At 40.3% G+C, this 22,408-nt stretch overlaps 1 protein-coding gene across 1 annotated transcript; it reads right to left on the bottom strand.

The window, feature by feature from the left end:
• Positions 1 to 322: 322 nt before the first annotated feature.
• LOC101466145 (protein-tyrosine kinase 2-beta) lies at positions 323 to 22,172 on the bottom strand. The gene is made up of 30 exons (XM_004575364.4): positions 21,641 to 22,172; positions 21,213 to 21,544; positions 20,631 to 20,809; positions 19,988 to 20,075; positions 19,836 to 19,915; positions 19,685 to 19,747; positions 19,223 to 19,277; positions 18,988 to 19,128; positions 18,693 to 18,764; positions 18,414 to 18,515; positions 17,971 to 18,085; positions 17,364 to 17,403; positions 17,068 to 17,099; positions 16,920 to 16,967; positions 14,521 to 14,615; positions 14,287 to 14,368; positions 12,738 to 12,838; positions 12,534 to 12,649; positions 12,194 to 12,294; positions 11,985 to 12,074; positions 7,651 to 7,855; positions 7,445 to 7,550; positions 6,984 to 7,031; positions 6,421 to 6,540; positions 6,222 to 6,254; positions 5,370 to 5,394; positions 5,089 to 5,123; positions 4,830 to 4,964; positions 1,118 to 1,198; positions 323 to 821 (listed from the first exon to the last, which is right to left on the bottom strand). The coding sequence occupies exons 2-30, from the start codon at positions 21,414 to 21,416 to the stop codon at positions 573 to 575; spliced, it is 2,841 nt and encodes a 946-aa protein (XP_004575421.2). The 5' UTR covers positions 21,417 to 21,544; positions 21,641 to 22,172; the 3' UTR covers positions 323 to 572.
• Positions 22,173 to 22,408: the final 236 nt, after the last annotated feature.

The raw sequence follows: 22,408 nt of genomic DNA, 5'->3' as shown, positions 1-22,408 counted from the left end.
TAGTACATCATTTCAGTGTAGTTTTTTACCTTTCAGATGTATTGTTGTCAAACTGCTGGGCGGGTAGCCAGCGTGGACAAGCAAGTTTGTGACTGGGATAACTCCAGAACGAGGCGATGTAGGTTTTTCAAATTGATACCAAAATTTAAATAAAATAAAATTTTTTGAATGACTTCAAACTGAAGTGATCTGGACCTAAAGATCAAGGTCACAGGTGTGAATGCAATAACTTGAGAACAAAGCAACATAGAATTTTTACATTAATACCACAGGTGTATCATGTATCATTAATTTATATCATAAAATGACCACTGCAACACAGAAAGGTCATAATTTTTAATAGTAAAAATATAGAATAAACACTACAAATATTATTAATACATTCAGCGTTTCAGTTCAGTTGTTTAAGCGCATATACAAATACAGTATGACATCTTTCATTAGCTGATACACCCCTGTCCCCTCGGGACAGAGCTGCACCATAAGGACATAGCCTCCACATGTCCTCAAGAAAAGAACTGATCCTTTCATAACTAAAGCCAAATTTCAAGTTCGTTTGATCAGCAGGGAACCTATATGTCTTCCCCAGAATCTTCTTCATCTTCTGAGTCATGTTTAGGCTTGGCAAGGTTGGCCCTGACTCGAGCCTGGTCCACAGCATCCAGGAGGTTTTTGGAGTCAAGAGCAAGAGTGTGAGCAGCAGCTAACATCTGCTTCTGGCACTCCTCCTTTAGTGATGTTATGGAGTTCTGCTGGGCCAGTCGCATCTTATTGATCAGCTCTGCCAAATCCTTGTTCAGCAGTTTCTTCGTGCCCTCAATCTAGGATGGACCAGAAGGAAGATCAGATCATACAGACAACAGGAGGTAAAAAAAAGTATAAAGACTGAAAAGATGATCTAGTATGCTTATATATGGCATAAAGTGTCAAATGGTAATAATCTCTATATTGACACACATAGAAGCCAAAAAGCCTTTTTGCACTGAGTATTTAACGTTGTTTCACAACATAACTTCTGTTTATGTGAATCTTCAAAGAAAATCCCTCTGCATCTGGTCTGCTGGCTGATATGCATACACTGTCACAAAACATAAGGCAGACAATATTTGAAACCTACCTCTGAGGTGACAGAGGAGTGCAGAGAGGGCAGGATCTCATCAACACTTTGAATCAGGGTCCGGAGAGAGATACCCACTGCCTGCAGGTGGATGATGGAGAAAAGCGAAGATGAATGGAGTGAGAGATGTGGAAGTAAGGACGAGGAAGGATAAAATGATCAATTACTCAAATACAAACAGTCTTCCTTGTTTTAAAAGCTGGAACTCATGTTTAGTTGTGTAAACTCTCCATTACGTGATAGTGAGCTTTATGTGTGCATGAGCTAAAACAACAGCGCCCTCTACTGTCAGTGGCTCAAACTATTCCTGAAAAAAGGTCCGTGTATCGTACAGTTACAGCACTAATGATGGACATGATGAGTTTGGGAGTTGTCTCCAATGTTCCCTCTAATTTTTCACGTGTCTGAGCGAACACACAAACGCCCTGAGCGGTCCCTTGGACAGCAGCAGACGTTTGCACTGTGGTCACACCAGCATCGAATCCATCCAAGTTACATGGTTTATTAAAATAATCAAATTACAGCATTTACATTTATGTTAGACCACTTTAAATTAACTGCTTTAGCCCACTTACAATGAAAATTAAAAAGACTTAAAAATTAAAATAAGTTAAACTTTGTTTTTATTTTCTGTAAAGCTCTGACTTGTATTATGAGTCTGAGTCTGTGGTCTGGGAGAGAGTCCTGTAACTCTCTGTCTGCAAAATACAGTATATAATGACCAACGTTGGGCAATTAATTATATAGTTACTTCTTCAAAAAAGTTACTGGATTATGCAAAAAACTAAGTTTTTTGCAGCTGTTTACCTAAAAATGAAGCCAAGGTAGAGCTGGGCGATATATCGAGTTTTTAAAAAATATCGATATATTTTTATACGAGATATAAGATGTGACCATATCCTTTATATCGATATAGTCTATGTTACGTTATAATTATACTTGCGGAGCCGCAAGTTTGCCTTTCTTTCGTCCACTTTCGTCTTTACGCAACGTTACTCGGCCTCGCCTCTCCTTCACTGAACACAACTCCCCCTCCTCCCCCATCGCTTCACCTGCAGGAAGCGACAAGATGGACACGGCAAATCTCCGTTAACGAGTTACTGCGCATCGCCCCGTGCGTGGGGCTGGACGGCGTCAACGTGTTAGCTAGCTAACCACGCTAACGAGCTAACCACGCTAACGCCATGCAGCCCAGAGGTGCTGCACGGACTAAAATCCTTTCATTTTCTCAAAAGTTGACAGCGCGCCTTATGTATGAATTCTGGTTGTGCTTGATGGCCGCGAACCGATTTTATGTGGAACACAGCGCTCAGCAATCTGTCAAAAAATGTTTTAGTACGACTTTGGTAAGCTATGGAGCTGCACCGCTTGATGGATTGTCGGAGCATTACGGCTGAGCCTCGCGGAGTGATACGTACTGTGCTTCAACGTAATATTACCTTACTGTGTATAAGGACCATAAATGGCACCTGTTAAGAGACGTGGTTGCGAAGCGGATTACAAACTCCAGGCTGTCAGTCACGCAGTACAAGTTGGGAACAGAGCAGCTGTGAAATCTGTCTTTGTTATAGTGCTCGTCTTTTACTTTTCATTTTGACTGCACATTTGTGAGCTTTTTGTTATGCACAAAAACAACATTGTTTTCTTTTATTTATGGAGCATTATTATTTAATAAATGCTCATAATTTATTTTTGAGTAAATTTTATGTACATCTGCTCTATGTTAATAAAAGTGCCTGTGTGACATCTGGGACACAGCTTTGACTAAGAACTCTCTTTTTGTTCTTACTTTATGGCTTTAAAAAAAGATATATCGAGATATATATCTTATATCGCCATCCAGCTAAAAAATATCGAGATATGAATTTTGGGTCATATCGCCCAGCCCTAAGCCAAGGTGTTTTTTTTAAATATACATTTCAAACTATTTACAGAACAATCAGCTGTTCTGCATCAAATCTGATGTCACAAAAATTATTTGTGCCACTCCAAAAAATAATTTCTGTCCACTATGAGATAAAGGAGAACAACAGCCTGGTACCTGCAGGCCTGACAGCAGGAGATGTATCACTCCTGTAACACCTGTAATATTCAGCAGTCGCCTCATTGTTCTGACACACACAACAAAACTACTCACTACACTACACACTAACTACACAAGATTTGCGCTAAACGTCGCAAATCTCTCACATCTCAAAACACCGCCGTCACTCCTAAAACTTCCCCCCTTCCTAAACATCTGTTACCATATATAGTTTTTTGATTGGTCGACATGGTACATTTTTCCACCAATAGGAAGGGGGGGGGGTTGGTGTTGTTTTTGCTGATAGGCGGAGAGTGACGCACTCTCGCAGTTTTTACTGTTTCTTCCCGCTAGTGATGGGATTTCCGGCTCTTTTTAGAGAACCGGCTCTTTCGGCTCCGAACAGGCTCTTCAGGTTGTTTTGTTGCTTTAATTAATTTATTATTAACAATAATATAAAATTATGCACAAAAGGAATTTATTTATATATGTATATATATAAATATATGCGGTGGCCCCTAGAGACAAAGCACGTACAAACTCCAAAACACACTAGCATTAACTGAACTTCCAAAACAGAGCTACTTAGATCACTTAAATTACACAATTGAAAGCATATGTGTATTGTTTGTGTATTTATACACAAGCACTCATATATATTTAAATAATTTTAAAAAATGTTCATTTACCTGTTACTACCACACACCAAATCTGGTCGTTGGTACTTGCTGGCTTGTGTAGCCTCTAGGTAACAAAAGTTCAACACTGCCCCTAGCATCCTGGAGCACTTCTGTTGTATTTTGTACGTGTTTTGAGTTTTTACGTGTTTTGCAGTTTTTATGCGAGAGAGAGGGTGAGAGAAAGAAAAAAAACCCCACGGCTCGCGTCGTTCACATCAAAGATCCGGCTCTAAGAGCCGACCGACACATCACTACTTCCCGCAGTAAATATAAACAACGACAGTATTCAGGAAGAAAACCAAACATTGCATATATTTTTATCATAACTCTGGTTTTACGTGGCCGATCAACACAATTTAAAAACTGGTATAAAGTCCACACTTTTTCCGTCAATTGTTCCGTCTGTCCTGCTCACATCTCCAATGGTTGTACACGTTGTCATTAACGTGGCTTCACTCCACATCAGCCCGCTTTGCTAGCTAAAACACCGGTGTCGGCGCATAAGGACACTGTCATAGCCTGTCAACGACGTTGATTTACTGCGTGTATACGAATGTGAATCGCATCATTGGCTGGACTATGGGATAAGGTGGCATCGTTCTATTCCCATACGGGAGCAGCCAGTCACTTACTGACTAACACTCAAAAACAGGAATGTTAAAGTTTTAGTTTTAATTTCAATTCAGGTTAGATTTTTTTGTGCGCAACACAGATTTTCTGTGCGCAGAGACCGTGCCAGCAGTGCGCAATTGCGCACGCGCGCAGCTTAGAGGGAACATTGGTTGTCTCATTGTTGCCCCTCTAGTTCACCTCTTGTTAATTTTAATAACACTACAAATGTCCCATGTTTTAAATGCTGGAACTTATGTTTAGTTGTATAAACTCTCCTACACCTGATAGAAAGCTTTATGTCTGCTTGAGCTAAACCAATGGCGCCCTCTGCTGTCAGTACTGTGTGCTCTGAAAAAAGGTGATCCTCAGTGTATCATAGATACTAACATAGACCTACCTTGACAGCATTGGGATACTCAGAAGCCGGCAGTGTGTTGACATCATTCTTCAGCTGGACCACCTGTTTCACCATCGCCATGACGCTGGTGTAAACCTGATCACCTGATCGGTCCAGCTCAGCTGTGGGACGAGGCTGCAGCAGTACAAGAAAGCTCTTACTGACACGTAGCTTCATTTAAGCTTTAAAATGTCCACATTTAAACCTTTTCAACCCTTTCTTAACTATTTTCGATGAAAACTTTATTGTGCACTTTTACCTGTGCAGCTGGCATTGGAGGTTTCTGTGGAGGACCTGAAACACAGAAGAGAATCTAATAAATCAAAGCCATGTATCAGACTAGTAATGCCAACAGCACAGGATTTTGCACACTCCATGAACAGCTGATGCTTAACAGTTTAAAAAAAAAAGGATTATAAATGTTGGAGTAAATTTGAAAGGTACTAATTAGTTAATTAATTAATTAATTTTGTACGTTACACTGCAGTTAAGAAAAGTGTATGTACGCTGAAGACACCTAAAAATTTAAAGTGGACTCACCGTTTTTTGAGCTGTTGTGAGGAAGCTGCAAATAACAGAGAAACAGTGACACAGATACTCTTTATCAACTTAACAGAGTACGGTTAGCCAGCAGCATTTAAATAATCTTTGGAAACTAATATGTTTAAACCAATCACCCTCCCAACCCCCACACCATTACCACATTTTTGAGTAAATCAACTTCCTCATTAAGCTAACCACATGAGTTATTTAAAGCACAACAAGGTTTGTGTCTTAAAAGTTTAAACTCTGTTGATGAAAACAAGTCACCACTGAATTTTTGTCAGCTCGAACTGTAGATGGAAGATCAATTTAACATTTATAGTTTTACACTATATGGACAAAAGACCAACGTGTTTCGACTTGTGACCACGATGAAAGCCATAAGCTGAAACACGCTGGTCAACCAATAAAGTTGTTCCTTAATGCTTCATGTGTTGCTGAAGCATTAAGGAAGATCTGTCACCAGATCTCTGTCCTTCTCGCACCTTGGAAGTAAGTTCATGAAATTTCTTCCCACCTAGATATTTCACGATCAAATGTTGGCAGTATTCCAGAAAATCTGAAGCATTTAGGAATCATGGTAACTCCGCCAGGAAGTGGGAAATCACTTAAAGTTGCACAGTGGGTTTACTCACTGCTGAGGTGGTTGCATAGCTATAGCTAGTACTGTAATGACTCAAACACTGCAGAGCTCCAAATCTCCTCTGGTATTAACATCAGCACAAAAACTGTGCATCAGGAGCTTCACGGCATGGGTTTGCATGGCCGAGCAGCTGTATTTTCAACTGGGTTTCTGCCTCGCGCTGATCAAAGCATGATTTGCACAAGAGGAAAAGAAGAAGAAAGTACCTCGATCTGTGTATCTCGTCCCACAACAGGACCCTACAGGAAAACACATTTAAAAAGAAGCTTTAGTGCTTTATGTGTAATCAATTATAGTCCCATGAAATAATATCAGACATGTATCACTTCATTTTGTTACACTGCTAAACTCCTGTGGTTCAAACCTGGCTGCATTATGTGTGTGTTTGTGTGTGTGATCTCTCACCAGATGTTTCTCTTCCTGCTCCAGCCACTTTTTGTCCATCATCATTTCTCTTCTTTGTCTTTCCAAAGTTTCTTCCACTCTCTCTTTCTCCCATGCTGGGATGCTATCCTTTGGAGGTACCTACACATGCACAAACACACACACAGACACACACACGTCCTTGACATGTTACTAATTTTATTATACAGCGCAGATAGCTATTTAAAACCTCATGTGTTTTTTGTAACTTTTTCTCAGTTGCTTATGTAAAACAGTTTTTCCCCTTCAATGATTTTGTCACGTGTTCTGTTTCCTCCACTATATCCTCCAGTCATCCAATTTTAACCCCTTTAGCAGAAGCGCTTCCACCGACGAACGTGACTCTAAGCAATATGAAAAGATCAATAATGCAATTGCTGATAAGAAGCGGTTTTGTGAAGGTAAAATTTCAAAACTGTATTAACATTCACTGAATATGTGTTTCCTGGGTAAGGGGACGCGCGCAGCTGAATCTGAATTTAGACACTAATATACATGTATGTGTACACTATTGTATATCTGTGTGTGTAAGTGTGTTTAGATACCTGTATGTGTGAGCCTTGGGGAAGGGTGCTGCCTGCTGATCTGGAAGGCTAAGAGAAAGAAAGAGGACAATATGTAGGTTAAAACATTTACATAATTCATTCTGCACATAACTTTAAACTGCATACACATGAAAAAAGACATTTTAAAAATCACAATAAGCGTATAGAAAAGATAAATGGTTGAAAATTGCTTGTGAAAAAGAAAGTGATCTGTGTGAGTTAATGAAAGACTGGATTTTCCCCATTTACTTCCACACTATCTCCAGCTTTCTAGGAACCTGAATATGAAGGAACTAGCATGTAGCATCTGCAGATGCAGCTTCATTTATGAGACCAAAGTGAAAAGTTTGACACATTTAATAAGCAGAAACTCTGGTGTATTTCACTTTCAAGATGCGTTGTAACGCAACAAAAATATATGTGTGTGCAGTGCTGTGCAAGTCTTGAGCCACCTTTGGTACCTTTGGTGGAGGCTCCGTGTGGTTGGGATCAAATGCTATCGAGTTGGACCGTGGTTTGTTTCGCCTCTCATCTTTCTCCAGCTCCACCTCCATTCTGTGGACGTCACTATTAAACACAGGCATCATCAGTTTATATAACTTTGAATAGTGGGATCAGTTCTTCTGCATGTACTGGGGGTCATGTGTTCAGTTAGGTGAGTGTGCACCTGAGGGAGCAGGCAAGCTGGCCAAAGCTGGGACGGCCACTGGGCTCATAGGCCCAGCAGCGGGTAAGCAGCGAGTAGATGATGGGCGGGCAGAGCTGCGGTTTGTGGAGTCGAACGCCCGCTTCCAGCTGGGTGATCACCTGCCCGTTCTCCAACCAGAAGAACGGCTGCTGGGCCATTGAGAAGATCTCCCACACACAAACAGCTGGTTGAACACACACACACACACACACACACACACACACACACACACACACACGATTAGCTATATTAAAAATAATCTATGTTTATCTATTCACACTGAGACTGGCACTTACACTTTCATCACGCAAATGTGGTTTATAAATACATCAGCAGATTTGTCTCTAAGATGATTCCCAACTAAACTATTATTTCAGACATGAAACTTGATTTAAGCTTGCACATCAGATTTTAGAGAGACACACTCATGATGTTTAGACACTTTTAATTTTGTTTCAAATCAAACAAGGTGATTTGAAACAAAATTAATAATTTTATATCATGCTTTTTCCTGTGACCTGACTGTAAAAAATGGGAAAAACAATTTAATTTCTATAGTAGATATTTTAAAAACAGGAGCGTTATTATCATCATTTATCTGCTACTTAATTACTTTGGTGCAGTATAAATTTCAGTGGCAGGGAGGGGTCTTTATTAATCAGAAAAGCTGTAAAATTTATGAAAATGCATGTGAAAATTTATGCATTCTGTCACATTTTTCAAGCTGTCCATTGGCCCAGATTGGAGTCTTTGCCCAACCAAATCTGGTGCCCGCGTATGTTTGACATCTCTGCATCACATGAACAAAAGTACTGAGCATGTCTTCAGTCCCATAGGTGTGGGGCTGCAATTATTCACTGAGAGACTTGATTACTAAAAAAATCCCTAATGTAAATTCTTTACTGTGATGCTTTGTTAAACCACGACTATGCAGCACTCAGCTGCCACTGACCACTGCACAGTTGTGAGCCTTTCACCTAAATTTGTGACTAAAACCAGTACAAATGTATTTAGGAGCACGCGTGTGAATAAAATGTCTTACACCATTAAGCTCAAGCAGCCCCTACTTATCTCAACAAAAAGACTCATGAGAAACAACAGCAGCAGTGAAGATGACGCTGTAATAGAATAAAGAGGAGTCTGTCTACGCACACTGTTACCGGAGCTGTAGCTGTTACTGGCAAGCTCAGGAAATGTCCAAAACTGCAGCGCTTGTTACTAGTAACATGCTATGGGGCGCCGTTTGTAAAGTGAAACATGCTGAAATTAACGGCAACATTTTTCCACATTTAGCTCAAAACGAGTCCTTTTTTACAACATTTAGTAAAATATTTGTAACTTTTCATAGTTAAAACACAATTTTAAATGTTAAATCTAAATGTTAAGTCGAAATATTATATTTAAATCTAAATCCAAATGTTAATTCTAAATGTTAAATGCTAAATCTAAATGTTAAATGTTAAATCTAAATGTTTAGGCTAACATGCAAATTTAACATTTAGATTGAAATATAATATTTAGATTTAACATTTAGATTTAACATTTAACATTTAGATTTAAATATAATATTTAGATTTAACATTTAACATTTAGATTTAACATTTAACATTTAACATTTAGATTTAAATATAATATTTAGATTTAATATTTAACATTTGATGAAAAGTTACAAACATTTTACTAAATGTTGTAAAAAATTACTTGAAAAAACATGTTTTTGTAAGGTTTTGAGCTAAATGTGAAAAAATGTTGACGTTAATTTCAGCATGTTTCACTTTAAAAACGGCGCCCCATAATATGCAGCATGCATACTAAATTATATTCAATTCTAGGCTTTAGTAACATTAGTTTACAGCAAACATACGGTCCGGGGCCAGAATGTGGGACATTGGACAGCTTTGGAAAATGTGAAGAAGTGCATAGATTTTTACCTTTAAGTTTTACAGCTTTTCTTCTTACTGATTGATTTGTATTATTGTACGGTCTTTATGTCCCATATAAAGCACCTCAATCTACATCTATTTAATTAATTGGTAGATAAACGATGAAAAACACATTCCTATTTTGACACCATCTACTACAGGAATTACAGTTTTTTTTAACAAGGAGCATTTTCTTTTTTTGGTGATTTTACGATTCATAACGTAGTTTCAGTGGTCTGGTATGGCCCACTTATGGGCTTTTTGTAGCCCACAATGTAAAATGATGATGGCTGGTTCACTTGTTTCACTGATTTACAAATGATTAATATAAAACATTCTTCCCGTTAGCTCGAAGCTAACGGGAGGTCGAGATCTACTACAGCCGGGAGGAACACCGCTTTCCCGGCACATCGTGCCTCGACCTCCCGGTCAGCTTCGAGCCAGCGTCCGAAGAATGCGGCTAAAACTTTTGCGAGATCTCGCAAAAGTTTTGCGAGATCCCGAAATAGTTTTGCGAGATCTCGCAAAAGTCCGTCTTAATTTTTTTTCTCCCATGTCCCCTGCGGGGCTCCGTAGTATTGTATTGTATTGATAATATTTTAATATTTTAAAAAAATATTTTTCAAAAATGTGTACATGTTCCAGGAAAGTCTGAGCCTCTGACTTGGGTTTTTTAGGTGGGTCACTTAAATATTATTAACAATAATTACTGACAGCTGCAAACACCAGCACGCCTGTTTTCGGCAGCAGGAAGCGTTGCATCAAAGTGCTCACTTCTGAGGAAGTTGATATGCTCACTTTTCTTCATTGTAGCTGCCACATGCTCTTTCAAAGGCTTACAGACAAACATACTCAATCACATTTTCACACTTGCTCATATGCACACACACGCACACAGACACACATACTTAAGCTGGGCATACACTGTGCGATTTTTTCAGTCGCGCGATTCCGCTCCTGCTCAAACTGGGTCTGCAGGGTCTCACACTATACGGCCCGATGCTCTGATGCGACCTGAGTGCTCACACTGTGCGTCCATAAAAATGAAGGTTATAACAGAAAATCTGTCGCTCACTCACCCTCTCTGTCTTTCACTCACACAGACACACACACACCACCATCAACTTTGCTAAATTGCTAACGAAAAACATTGATCAAGCAGCTGTGATTGAGCAGCAGTGTAAATCCAACTATTGTCACGGTTGTTGTGGTTGTGATGATTTTGTGAGGCCACATCGAAAAGGTTCGGATGAGCTTTCCAAAGTTCTACAAGTGCCTCCATCGCTTGTGTCCAGATCACACGCTGCACTGCCGTGCTCACCGACGTTTATGTGTTTGCGCGTGCGCAGTGTGAGCAGCTGCGGTGACACCCTCCTCCCGACCAAGCGATTGATGATTGGGAGCTGGTCGTGAGGTGTTAATCGCTTCTCGTTACCCCACGTATACTACATGATGCACGACGTACGATGAAGGCCAAAATCGGGCCGATCACCAAAACGGTCGCACGACTGAAAAATCGGCTCAAAATGGGCCAAAAATCGCACAGTGTAAGCCTAGCATAAGAAAGCCTTCTCAGAGGACTTAAACCCATTTAATTTATGACTTATTTTAGGTTGGAAACCTATGAGCTGTTTTTAAAGACCTGCCTCTTTCTCTTTTGAATACTTGGTTTTAGTAGTTAATAAGACATAAGTATTTGTTGGGTATTACTCGATTAATTAATGGAATAATCGGTAGAACACTTGATCACTAAAATCGATAGCTGTAGCCCAACATAGGTGTGTAAAATCAGGCACAGTCTGCTTTTACAGAAATCAATCTGCATCTTTATGAACTCAGTTCATGAAATTTCTTCCCCCCTCGATATTTCATGACCAGCTGTAAGAGCTATTACTGCAAAGAGAAAGCATTTGGGAACCACAGTAACTCAGGCATGAAGCGGCAGACCACATTATGTTGCACAGATGGGTCGCTGAGTGCTGAGGTGGGTTATCTTTAAAAACTCCCAACGTTTGGCTGACTCACTAGCTGCAGAGCCTCACATGCCTCAAGATGCCAAAACAACAGCTCCTGTGAAACGGCTGTTGTTGTGATTTGGCTCTAAATTTAAAAAAAAAAAATTGAAGTGGACTCCTCAAGCATTAACATCAGCCCAAAAACTGTGTGCTATGAGAGATGGAAGGACTAAATAACATGGTTCACATCAGTCTACAGCCTGAGGAATTACAAATCAACTGAGTGAAAACCTCAAGCTGTACCGCGGTGAAACTAACTTTAAGCACTACTTGTTTCTGTTCCTGGTTTAATAAAAGCCTGTATTGTGTTCAGACGGAGTAAAGACCTACATGTGTAACTGAGAGAATGAATTTTTTTGTTGTTGTTTTTTCTCACCGAACATCCAGACATCACTGGCTGTGGTGAAACGTCTAAAGTTGATGGATTCTGGCGCCATCCATTTGATTGGTAAACGACTCACTGAAGCTGCACACAGAGGAGAAATTGAGATTCAATAAGTTAATGGGTGCAGTTAAACGGGCAAAGCAAAAACATGACATTTATTTTGACTTCTACAAACATTCGAAACTTGTCGATGTGTGCACCTTTATAATACTCTTGGTCGTCTACGTAGCGAGAGAGGCCGAAGTCACCAAGTTTGACGCATTCTGGAGACGCCACCAAGATGTTTCTCACCGCTATGTCTCTATGGCCCGCAGACAGACAGACAAAGAAAATAGAAACCACAAGATGACGCGAAGAATAAAGAAACATCACACCAAAAGAAATCAGCATGCAAACCATTTTCACTTAATATCTGCACAACATGCAGAGAGGCTTTAAAGTTTCTGCAAAATAAAAATGTTTTTATTCAGTCCTGCTGAGCTTCTTTCTTAAAATACACTGCAGGTAATGAAAGCACACTACTTGTGGAAAATGTGCTACCTGTGCACCATGTTGAGACCTTCTAGGTAAGCCAAAGCTTTGCATATCTGTAGACAGTAGAGGACAAGCGTCGCTGTGCTCAGGCTGTACTGGTTCTCTATGAGGTAGTTCCCCAACTGTGAGCGAAACAAGGCACAGTTGCAAGTCACGGTTTAGGTTGTGATACTTTAGGTTTACCATTAGAATAAAAACACAAAAACATACCTCTCCGTGTTCATAGAGCTCCATGACAATCCAGACAGGATCGGCCTCAATGACTCCAATCAGACGCACGATGTGGGGGTGATCCAGATTTTTCATCAAGTCTTTAACAGAGAGAATTCAGACTTTATTAATGTAGAGACAGACAGAGATTACATGCAGCAATGGTTCTTGGTTATATTATGGCTTTTTGTTTATAGATAACAAAAGCCATACTAGCCCCAAAGTCCTGCTTACATTTTTTTTAGCATTACTCCAGCCTAGGCAGACAGACAACTACACAGATTAACCTAAACCTACTGACTGCATGGCTTCAGAGAGAACACCGGGAACATGCGATCTCCTCACAGAAAGGCCCCAGGCAGGTGGTGGATTCAAACCCAGGACCTCCCCACTATGAGGCAATGGTGCTAACCATCACACCACTGTGCCTAACCTAAGCTCTTTATCTAAAAATACATTTGACTTCTGCTTTTCGTGCAAGTCTTGTTCATACTTTATGAGGAAGATTATAATTATTTTCTTCAGAAGCAAAATCGATAGTTCTCCCCTCTCTTTTCTAAGCCCCTCCTATCAGATGAGCACGGGCAATTGCTCATGTTTGATAGGCTTAAAAATAAAACATGTTCAACTTTACTTTACAGAGGAGAGCCATCATGTGGCATCCCCTAAAAGACCCCACAGCTCTTTAATTGAATGTTATTATATATTTTACTGTCATACAGTTTTCACCCAAAAGTGCATGTTTGATTAACTCTAAAAACCTGATTCCAGAGGAGTTTCTGTTGCTCATTTTGTTTAACACCCACTGCATGCCCAGCAAAGAAACGTGCGGCTAGCTGGTGAATTTGCAGCTAGTGAAGCGTGATGAGTGCAACAGGACAGGGTTGAGACCAAAACGAGTGCTACATAGAAATGCAAATGTGAATGCTGGATTAAACAAAGAAAATAAGAGGAGTGTTGCTGATGATCATGGAAGAAGAAGCAGGGCATTTCTGGGGGAAAAGCGTAACAAAAATGTCGGCTATTTCGTCCTGTGACCATGAAATTTCAAAATGTAACGCTTGATTTAAACAGTTTAACCATCAGCAAAGGTCCGGACCTCAGGAATGTTTTGTCTATCTCAGAACAGAAAACATCAAAGTTTGTTACGTCTCAAGCTTTGATGTTTTTGCAATGGATGATAAAACCTGCGGCTTCCAGACTCCCACATTTAGCCGTCGGAGTTATTACATGAAACCACAAGCAGACAACAGGAAGTTCACTACATCAGCCTCGTTACTGGTGCAAAAACCTTCAAATGATCTAAACTAGCACATTTCACTCTTGGCTTGTCACACTTTACTCATTACTTCTTTAAGCAAAAATTAGCCAACACTTTCATTTTCAAGTGTATAAGAACCCACCCATATAAGACCCAACTTGGCCCTAAAGTGCTTTTTTTGTATAAATTCCTACGTGCTGCAGTTGCGTCACAAACCCCTGCACATGCTGGCTGACATGTGTAGTGCAAAAGAAAAGGAAACAATCACTGCAGCTGCAATGCACTCACCGGCTTCACTGAGAAACTTTTCCTTTACATCAGCCGAACAGTCCTTACATGTTTTGATGGCCACTCGGATCCTCTCCCCTGTCTGCAGACAAACACACACGCACAGTGGTTTACATTTGCAAACCTTTTTCATATTTTCAGCTTTGGGTTTGATGGATATTTGTGGGATGTTCTTATCAAGCATGTCTGAGCCTTAGCATGAGGCTAGTTAGTCAACACAACAGATGGACTCACTGGGCTTTTATAAACTCCATCGTGAACCTCTCCAAAGAATCCCTCGCCCAGGATCCGTCCCACAACGAAATCCTCCTTGGAGATCTTGTGCCTTTCTGCACACAGAAACAAAGGCACAGGTTGAGAAAACTCCACGTTTCCCTCTTTTAAAAGGTAGGTGATATGCTGTAAATGTAAAGCTGTTCAAACAAGACAAGACAACAAAACAAAAAAACAAAAAGAAAAGCCTACACACAACAGGATGTGTGGTTTGCCACTATTTGTACTTCCTTCCTTTACATGTTACTGGGACACGTTTACATCCTCTGTGTCACACTTTGCAGCAGTATGTTCATTTTCTGAGTCATATAAAGTGAAACTACAATGTGAGCTGTGATAACAGCTCATGCATATAATTTGATGTAAATATTAATAACAATAACCTTAATTTAATTGCAAAATTTTCTCCAACCCAGGCACTTTTTGTTACTTACCCACATCTCCTGGATATTTAAAGGAACATAGCAAGCAAGTATAAAAGAAAAAAAAAAAAGGAAAAGCTACCTTTGTTTTTAGTAGTGCACCAAGAAAACAAGTAAATAAGATCTAAATGCCCTAAAATATTTATCAGTCAATGTACTTCTATAAATATATAAAGCCCTGATATCTGTGTTTAATAGTGACATCCAAAGTATGGAGGTGGAACTGGACATGGATAAGAGGTGAAACAGACCATGTTACAACTCGAAAGTATTTGACACCAGCCACAGAGAGCCTGCACCAAAGGTACCGCATACACGCCACTACAAGTACCCAGAAGGTGTAAACTCCTCACTGCAGCTGTCATCTAATAAACTCCCTGCGTAGGTGTAAACCAAAATAAATATACAGTACTATGTAAAAGTCTTGCCAAAAATATACCACCAGGAAAATAGGTGCAGCTATTTATTGAAACATCTGCGCACCTATATAAAAATACTGTAAGTCAAAAACAGAGTTTGTACAATTCCAATTCAATATTTGGTATGACCACCTTTATTCTTCATCATAGTCTAAAGGGAGCTTTACCATTGGCAGTGTGTTTGAGATCACTGACATGCTGAAAAATGAAGCAGTTGCTTTTCAGATAGTATTTCATAGTGGATCAAAATTTGATGGTACTTGTTGACACCAGCTGGCCATTGAACCAAGACCATTTCTGATGAGGCTCCAGCGAACACATCGATCAACCCATCAATAGCCAGATGCATCTCCCACACCTGCCATTTATTCTTTTTATCCTCCATTTGTCCAGTTTCTTCAGATTTTTTAAGGACATGCTGCACACAATGTTGAGAAATCCCAAGCTTTCATCTTACAGCTCTTTGGGGATCACCTCACTGGTTCATAAATATTATTTGTATGTCTGCCATCCATCCATCCATCCATCCATCCATCCATCCATCCATCCATCTATCCATCTTCATCCGCTTTATCCGAGGCCGAGTCGCGGGGGCAGCAGCCTAAGCAAAGAGGCCCAGACCTCCCTCTCCCCAGCCACCTCCTCCAGCTTATCCGGGGGAATACCAAGGCGTTCCCAGGCCAGCCGAGAGATATAATCTCTCCAGCGTGTCCTGGGTCTGCCCCGGGGCCTCCTCCCGGTGGGACATACCTGGAACACCTCACCCAGGAGGCGCCCAGGGGGCATCCTTGTCAGATGCCCGAACCACCTCAGCTGGCTCCTTTCGATGTGGAGCAGCAGCTGCTCTACTCTGAGCCCCTCCCGGTGCCTGTCTGCCAAACTGTGTTATCTAAATAATTTTTAATAGATTCAACTAAAGAAATTGGTTCTTTGCCAAGTTATTATGTGAAAACAGAACACTGGCTCATCCCTTGAGTTAGGTGCCTTTTTATGTTTGAATGATTCATAAGTTTGAAGTACCTTAACAACAAAGAAGCAAACAAAAACCCCAAACCAAGTTATAGAACTGGTATAGAGCAGTCAATGTCCAAGGAAAAACATTAAAAGACTTTCAGGAAGCTCAAGGTTACGTTAAAAAAACCTAAAAAAAAACCAAAACTAGATTCAGTCTTTTTGGAAGGGAAATATACAGAAATGAGGGCGGCTCAAGACTTTTGCACAGTACTGTATAATTTTGGTTAAACCCGGGGAAGTTTTTACATGTACATTTTTAACTTTCCACTTACTCACTTTGAATACTCCAGCTTTTCTTAGTTTGCTGTTTTGCAACAGTGTTTTAACATTTTCATTCTTTCTCAATAAGGAAGAGAGCAGCAGGGGATTATATAACAAAATCCCCACAACTGGCCATCGCAATAACACAAACACCTTAACTGACAGATGGTTTTGGCTCATTGGTAGCGATACAATCTGCGTGAGCTTCAGGATAAATTTTGATTTAAAGTAAAATGCTACTCACCACTAATGTCAGCTCCGTCTTCAGGGATTTCAGCATAAATATCAGAATCTAAAGTTAAACGAATAAAAGAAAAACACATTATTAGTATACATACATACATTGCTTTTAAAGTTAAAAGTACAATTCTAGAGGCTGGATTAGTACTTACTGAAACCTTTACTGTGAGCACTGGAACCAGCACTGGAAGAAGAAGAGAGAAAAATGTTTCTTTCTTTCTGTAACATTTTGTATACAAGCAAACGTTTCAGCAAACATCTGTGACATATCAGCTGTGAGCGGTAGACATATGAAAAAATGAACACAGAGGAGGAAGATCTTAAAATAAACTACACCCACATACGTTATGCTTCTACTAAATTATCCCCACCGAGGGAAAACAATGTGTCACCTTTAATAACATTTAAAAAAAACCCACAACTTTCCAAATTGACTCATCACGCTCACCATTTTGGGATGTCAGGAAGTTTCATTCGCGTATCTCTCCCTGTAAGAGTCAGATATCTGGTTAAGGCATAGGTGGCAGGAATAGGCAATTAAAGGTTCTTTCCACAGTCTCATGCTCTGTTATACTAAACCTTACTGCAATAAGTGGGAAAAACATGGCTTAATTTTATTTTTTAATGTCAAATGTAATATCAAATTCATGGAAAGTGAGAGCCAAGAGGCCAAAAGTAAGTGCCAGGATTAAGCAGGATGAGTGGGTTACATGGAAATGTCACATGTTATCATGTAAAAAAAAAAGAAAAAAAGAGTGCAATAGACTGGCACTCTGTCCAAACTATACCCGACCTGTCAATCTATGATAGCTTGGACGTACTTGAGCCCTCCCACAACTCTTAGCTAGATAGGTGGTTAAGAAGATGGGTGGAAAGGCATTCCTTCCCCCTGGAATGAGCTGCAGAATGAATATCTCGTAAAGTCTCCAGTATGCATGTGATACCAGCTTATGCAACTCCATTATACAGCTGTTTTTCTGGCCAGGACACACTTGTAAAAGACATTTTTTAATCTCAAGACCCTTACTTTTTGCATGGATGGACATTACTTTTACCTTTGTTGGGGCTGACAATAAGTGAACGTTCAGCGCCTTCCAGTCGGCAGTAGCCATCAATCAGGTCAGCCAGGTTTTCTGCTACTGCCAGGGAGGAGGTGTTCACTGACAGCGGCTGGAGGGTGGAAGATACATGATATTTAATCTGCACTAAGAACTAAAAAACACTGGGTGCATTAAGATATAGTCAATGCGACTTCTACAACACAACTACTGTTTGTAAAAGCAGTGTGATTTAAAAAAAAAAAAATCCAGATCATAAACCCTATCACTCTCCCCCGGTGATGGGGACAATGATACCTACTGTACTTCAAAATTTCATCAGTTCTTTTTCATTACTTCCCTGGAAGTCTTTGACGATTTGACGCCTCCAGGGAACTGATGAAAAAGGTAGAAATGAAACAAAACACAGCAGTTAAACAAATCAGGAAGTTCAGTGCTACCTGTTTGGCTCCCTCAATGTGCGCTTTGAGCAGAGCTCGCCCATCACTCTCTGCAGTACAGGAGATGCTGCGGACCTGAGAGAACTTGGCCAAACAGATGGGCTGAAAAGATTTAAAAGATTTAGACAATATATTTATATATAAATAGACACACACACACACACACACACACACACACACACACACACACACACACACACACACACACACACACCATGACAGATTTGTTTTAAGAGATCAAACAAAAATTAATAGAAGTAAGAGAAAGTTCAAACTCACCGTTGAGTTCTCAGTGTGCTGACTAATCCCATCAGGGTCAATAACTAAGTCTATTGTTAAGCTCCAGCCTTGCTACAGAGACACAAAGCACACACATTAATAATTTTGAAACCTCTCTGAGAAGAGAAGAGATCCCATTTTTGTGAACACAAAGAAATGAAAAACATAAATATATAAAGCACTGCACTGCGTTTTATCTTCAAACAAAACAAGTTTTTACTGTTAGAATTCAGTCACCACTTGTTTTATTCAGTGCCAGTATACGTGACAACCAGTGCACACATCAAATACACACCACTAGTTGGCAGGCGAAGCTTTCCTGTGTGAAGCACCAGCACTGAGACAGAGTGGTGAAGAACTTCGCCATGCACTGGTCCTGATTCAGAGCCGAGTAGCCCTGAAATGTCTGCTGGATCATGCGACGCAGCTGCTTGGGCTGATACACAGATGCAGATGGAGACAATCAGGCACATTTTATTTCATCCTGTAACTTTAGGCAGAAATTGTATCGAAATGTTCTGGCTCCATACCTTCATGCTGTCAATGAGCTCTTTGGGGAAGAAGAGGTCGAGTCCTATCTCCTTCCTAATGGAGGAATAAAGGGAAGTCAGACAGCTATAATGAAACAAAAACTTGATGCAACCCCGCATCTCTCTAGTTTAGAACAATATGTAATGTGAAACTTTCACTTTTAGAAATATGCACGTTATGTAGCTTTTTGTGTTAACCGGAGACTGCATCTGGTCATTTTTACTCTTCCTTTTCATCCACCTTTCACCACATATCCACATATCATTTCTCAGAAATAGAAAGCCCTTCTATTTCTGAGAAATGCTGATTAAATAGGTGGCGCAGGCCTATTTAAAAAAAAACAACTAACAAAAACAATAAAGTGGTACACACGCATGTACCACAAAGGCATGAAAGGCCTGAGGTAAAAGGTAAACAGGCAGTAGCATGAGAAGTAGGAAGGTTATGCATGCTAAACTTACTCCAGAAATTCAAAGTTTGACTTTTTCTCCAATCCGTTTGGATTCATGTCTTTGCAGAACCTCCTGTAAGTAGTAACAGTACCATTCATCAGTTTTCCATGAAAGTATGCACAATTATTGCCCAGTTTTTCTTTTGTCCATGAGATGTTACCTGATTTCCAGACAGCCAAGCTGTAGAGCCATTCCATCGCTTACTTTTGAGGCATACTGCTGCATATAATCACTTCGTACCTGAGGGTAAACGTGTAAACCTAAATTAAACCGCTAAGACGAAGGTGCAAAAACACTGACAATTTTACTGACCTGCTGGTAAAAGTAGAGCATGGTGGTTCTGTCATCTTGGAATTTTTTCATAAAGTCTGATGGGATGTATCTGATCCTCAAGTCATATCTGAATAAATAAAGATCACAGTTCACGGTCATAAACTTTATATTATTTTTGAGATATCACAAATAGCAATAATGTCAGCTGGTTATTTGTGAGATATCAGATTCCTGGCTTAGTATCGATACTTTTGTTAGATTTAGATAGACAGAGTACACTTTATTTGAATATTTTCAGTGTGGGATGCTTAGCTCAGTGGGTGCACAGGCGACCAAATGCTGTATGGCTGGAGAGGCCTGCCTTCAAGTCTGACCTGTGGACTTTTGCCACTTGTCTTCCCCTCTCTCTCTCCCCACTTTCCTGTCTCTCTAAGCTGTCCCTATCCAAAAAAGGCTAAAAAAAATATCTTTACTGTATTTTAAGATTGTACATACCAAGCACATGTCTTTAATGATTAATCATATGAATAAATAAAGTTTTGATTTTATACATTTCAGCTGCATTTTACTCAAAAATATCGCTTCATGTTTGCCGAAGAATCCTTTTTTTGTGTTTTTGAGTGTACCGCCCAGTCAAAACCAGTCAAAACAAAATATTCAGCGATGTGACAGGTTTACCAACCTCCACTCAGCTTCTAGGTGCTGTTGCTCGTAGCGGTGGGTGAGCTCAGCCACAGTGAGATCAGGGTGCAGCCAGTGTATCTCTGAGGATTTGAGGTGTTTGAGAAGGAGGCCGTAGCATTGGGTGTATTTTATCTCTGGACCAACGCAGCCGCTGGACAGCACCGTGCTGGTCAGATTCTGGGATTGAAATAATTACAGAGAAGCATATTGAATTTTAGCTTTCCAGTATAAGCTTGATATCAACTTTACAACGCGTGCTGTGTCATGTGAATAAATTCCGTTCTGATGTAGGTTTAGAGAACTCAAGCGAAGGCTAAATGCCAGCGCAAGGCTTGTTTATCAGTGTGTGCATCCTGTTATCAGAAATCCAAAACAGACTTCCTTGTTGTCTTAGAAGAAGGTATGAAGAATACATCTGAGTGCAGTGATGCCAATAAAGTCAGGAAAACTTAGAGAAGAGTAGCTGAAAGCAGGGCGGCAGAACATTATTAAAGCATTTCAGTCTATCTGATAAGCACAGCAGAGTAAAGCTTTTATAGTTTTAGAGTAGAGTATGAAGTAAGAGTAAAAAAAGGTCTACCTTGACAGTCCATCCCTCCTCACAGCGGATGAGTTTGAAGTTCTTGCCCAGGTTGGGGCTGTTGCTGAGGAAACACACTTTGATGATCTTCACCTGGGAGAGGACATCCCTGTGGACACCCGCTGTTGGAGACAGGTCCGAGGAATCTGACTGGCTGGTCAGAGACATGCTCCTCCAGGAAAGGGTGCTGGTGTCTCCCGACATCACGCACTCACTCGACACACACACAGACACACAAACAGCTACTGCACTTAGACATCCATGACTGTCCAAGTTTTCAGTCTGCTGCTTCTTTCTCCCTCACACAGAAAACAGGTAGGGGCGCATTGAAGCTGGGGACATGTAAGAGATCACCGTGTTGTTAGACTTAAAGAGCTTTCATGTGTCAGTAAATGGCTTAAATTCTGCTGCGATGTCTCTGTACTCACCAGTCTTGCACAAGCTTCACGTACGGCTCAATGTTCATGCGGCCTTTGAAAAACGAAGACTATTCAAACCCAGCGACAGAGCGCACACCTATTACTTTGTAAAGCAAAGGTTTGTGTTGTTTGTGTTCTTCTGGAGATTAAAAGAGCAGACCTATAAGAAGTTGTCTGCTGAACAAGAATCATATCAGTTCGCGAAAGAGGAAACAGCACTGACGAGCCAATGAGGAAGTTGAAGTGCAGCTACAGAAAAACTGACAGGACTGATGAAACCGCTGTGTCACCCCCCATATTACATGCAATGGCACAGTCCACAACCGCAAGTCACTGCTGTGCAAAAGTGGCATAGCCCACGGGACATTTGCTTCCTCTTCAAAAAGTCAGCAAAAGTACCTCGCAGGTGAAATTGGAAAGTGTGGCCTGATTACTAAACAGGCGATATGTAAAAGGAACAACTTGCATGAATTTTAAATCTAGACACATATGTAGATATGGCTACCAATTCTTTTTTCCTCCACTTGTTAAGCAAGCTAAAAATAGAAAAAGCATCTATCTCAAGGGATAAATCAGCAAAAGAACCATTTTCAATTGTTTTTTAGGAACTTTTCTGGTGACAGCCTGTCACAAAAACACATAACTCCTTCCCATTTCTTTGGTTGAATATATGAAAAGATACAAAGATACAAAAAAGATGATCCCCACATATCTTAGCATGGTGTGCAGTGTATCCTTGAAAAATGTGAGGAAACTGGACAAGTGGAGGACAAAAGA

The sequence above is a fragment of the Maylandia zebra genome, linkage group LG23, assembly GCF_041146795.1.
Source record: "Maylandia zebra isolate NMK-2024a linkage group LG23, Mzebra_GT3a, whole genome shotgun sequence".
NCBI lineage: Eukaryota > Metazoa > Chordata > Actinopteri > Cichliformes > Cichlidae > Maylandia > Maylandia zebra.
This window is presented reverse-complemented; position numbering and strand designations above follow the sequence as displayed.

Coding starts and splice junctions, on each gene's coding strand:
- LOC101466145 (XM_004575364.4), bottom strand. CDS start 21,416: ATGTCGGGAGACACCAGCACCCTTTCCTGGAGGAGCATGTCTCTGACC. Junction 20,076..20,630: donor CACCTAGAAGCTGAGTGGAG/GTTGGTAAACCT, acceptor TTATTTATTCAG/ATATGACTTGAGGATCAGAT. Junction 1,199..4,829: donor AGTATCCCAATGCTGTCAAG/GTAGGTCTATGT, acceptor ATCCACCTGCAG/GCAGTGGGTATCTCTCTCCG.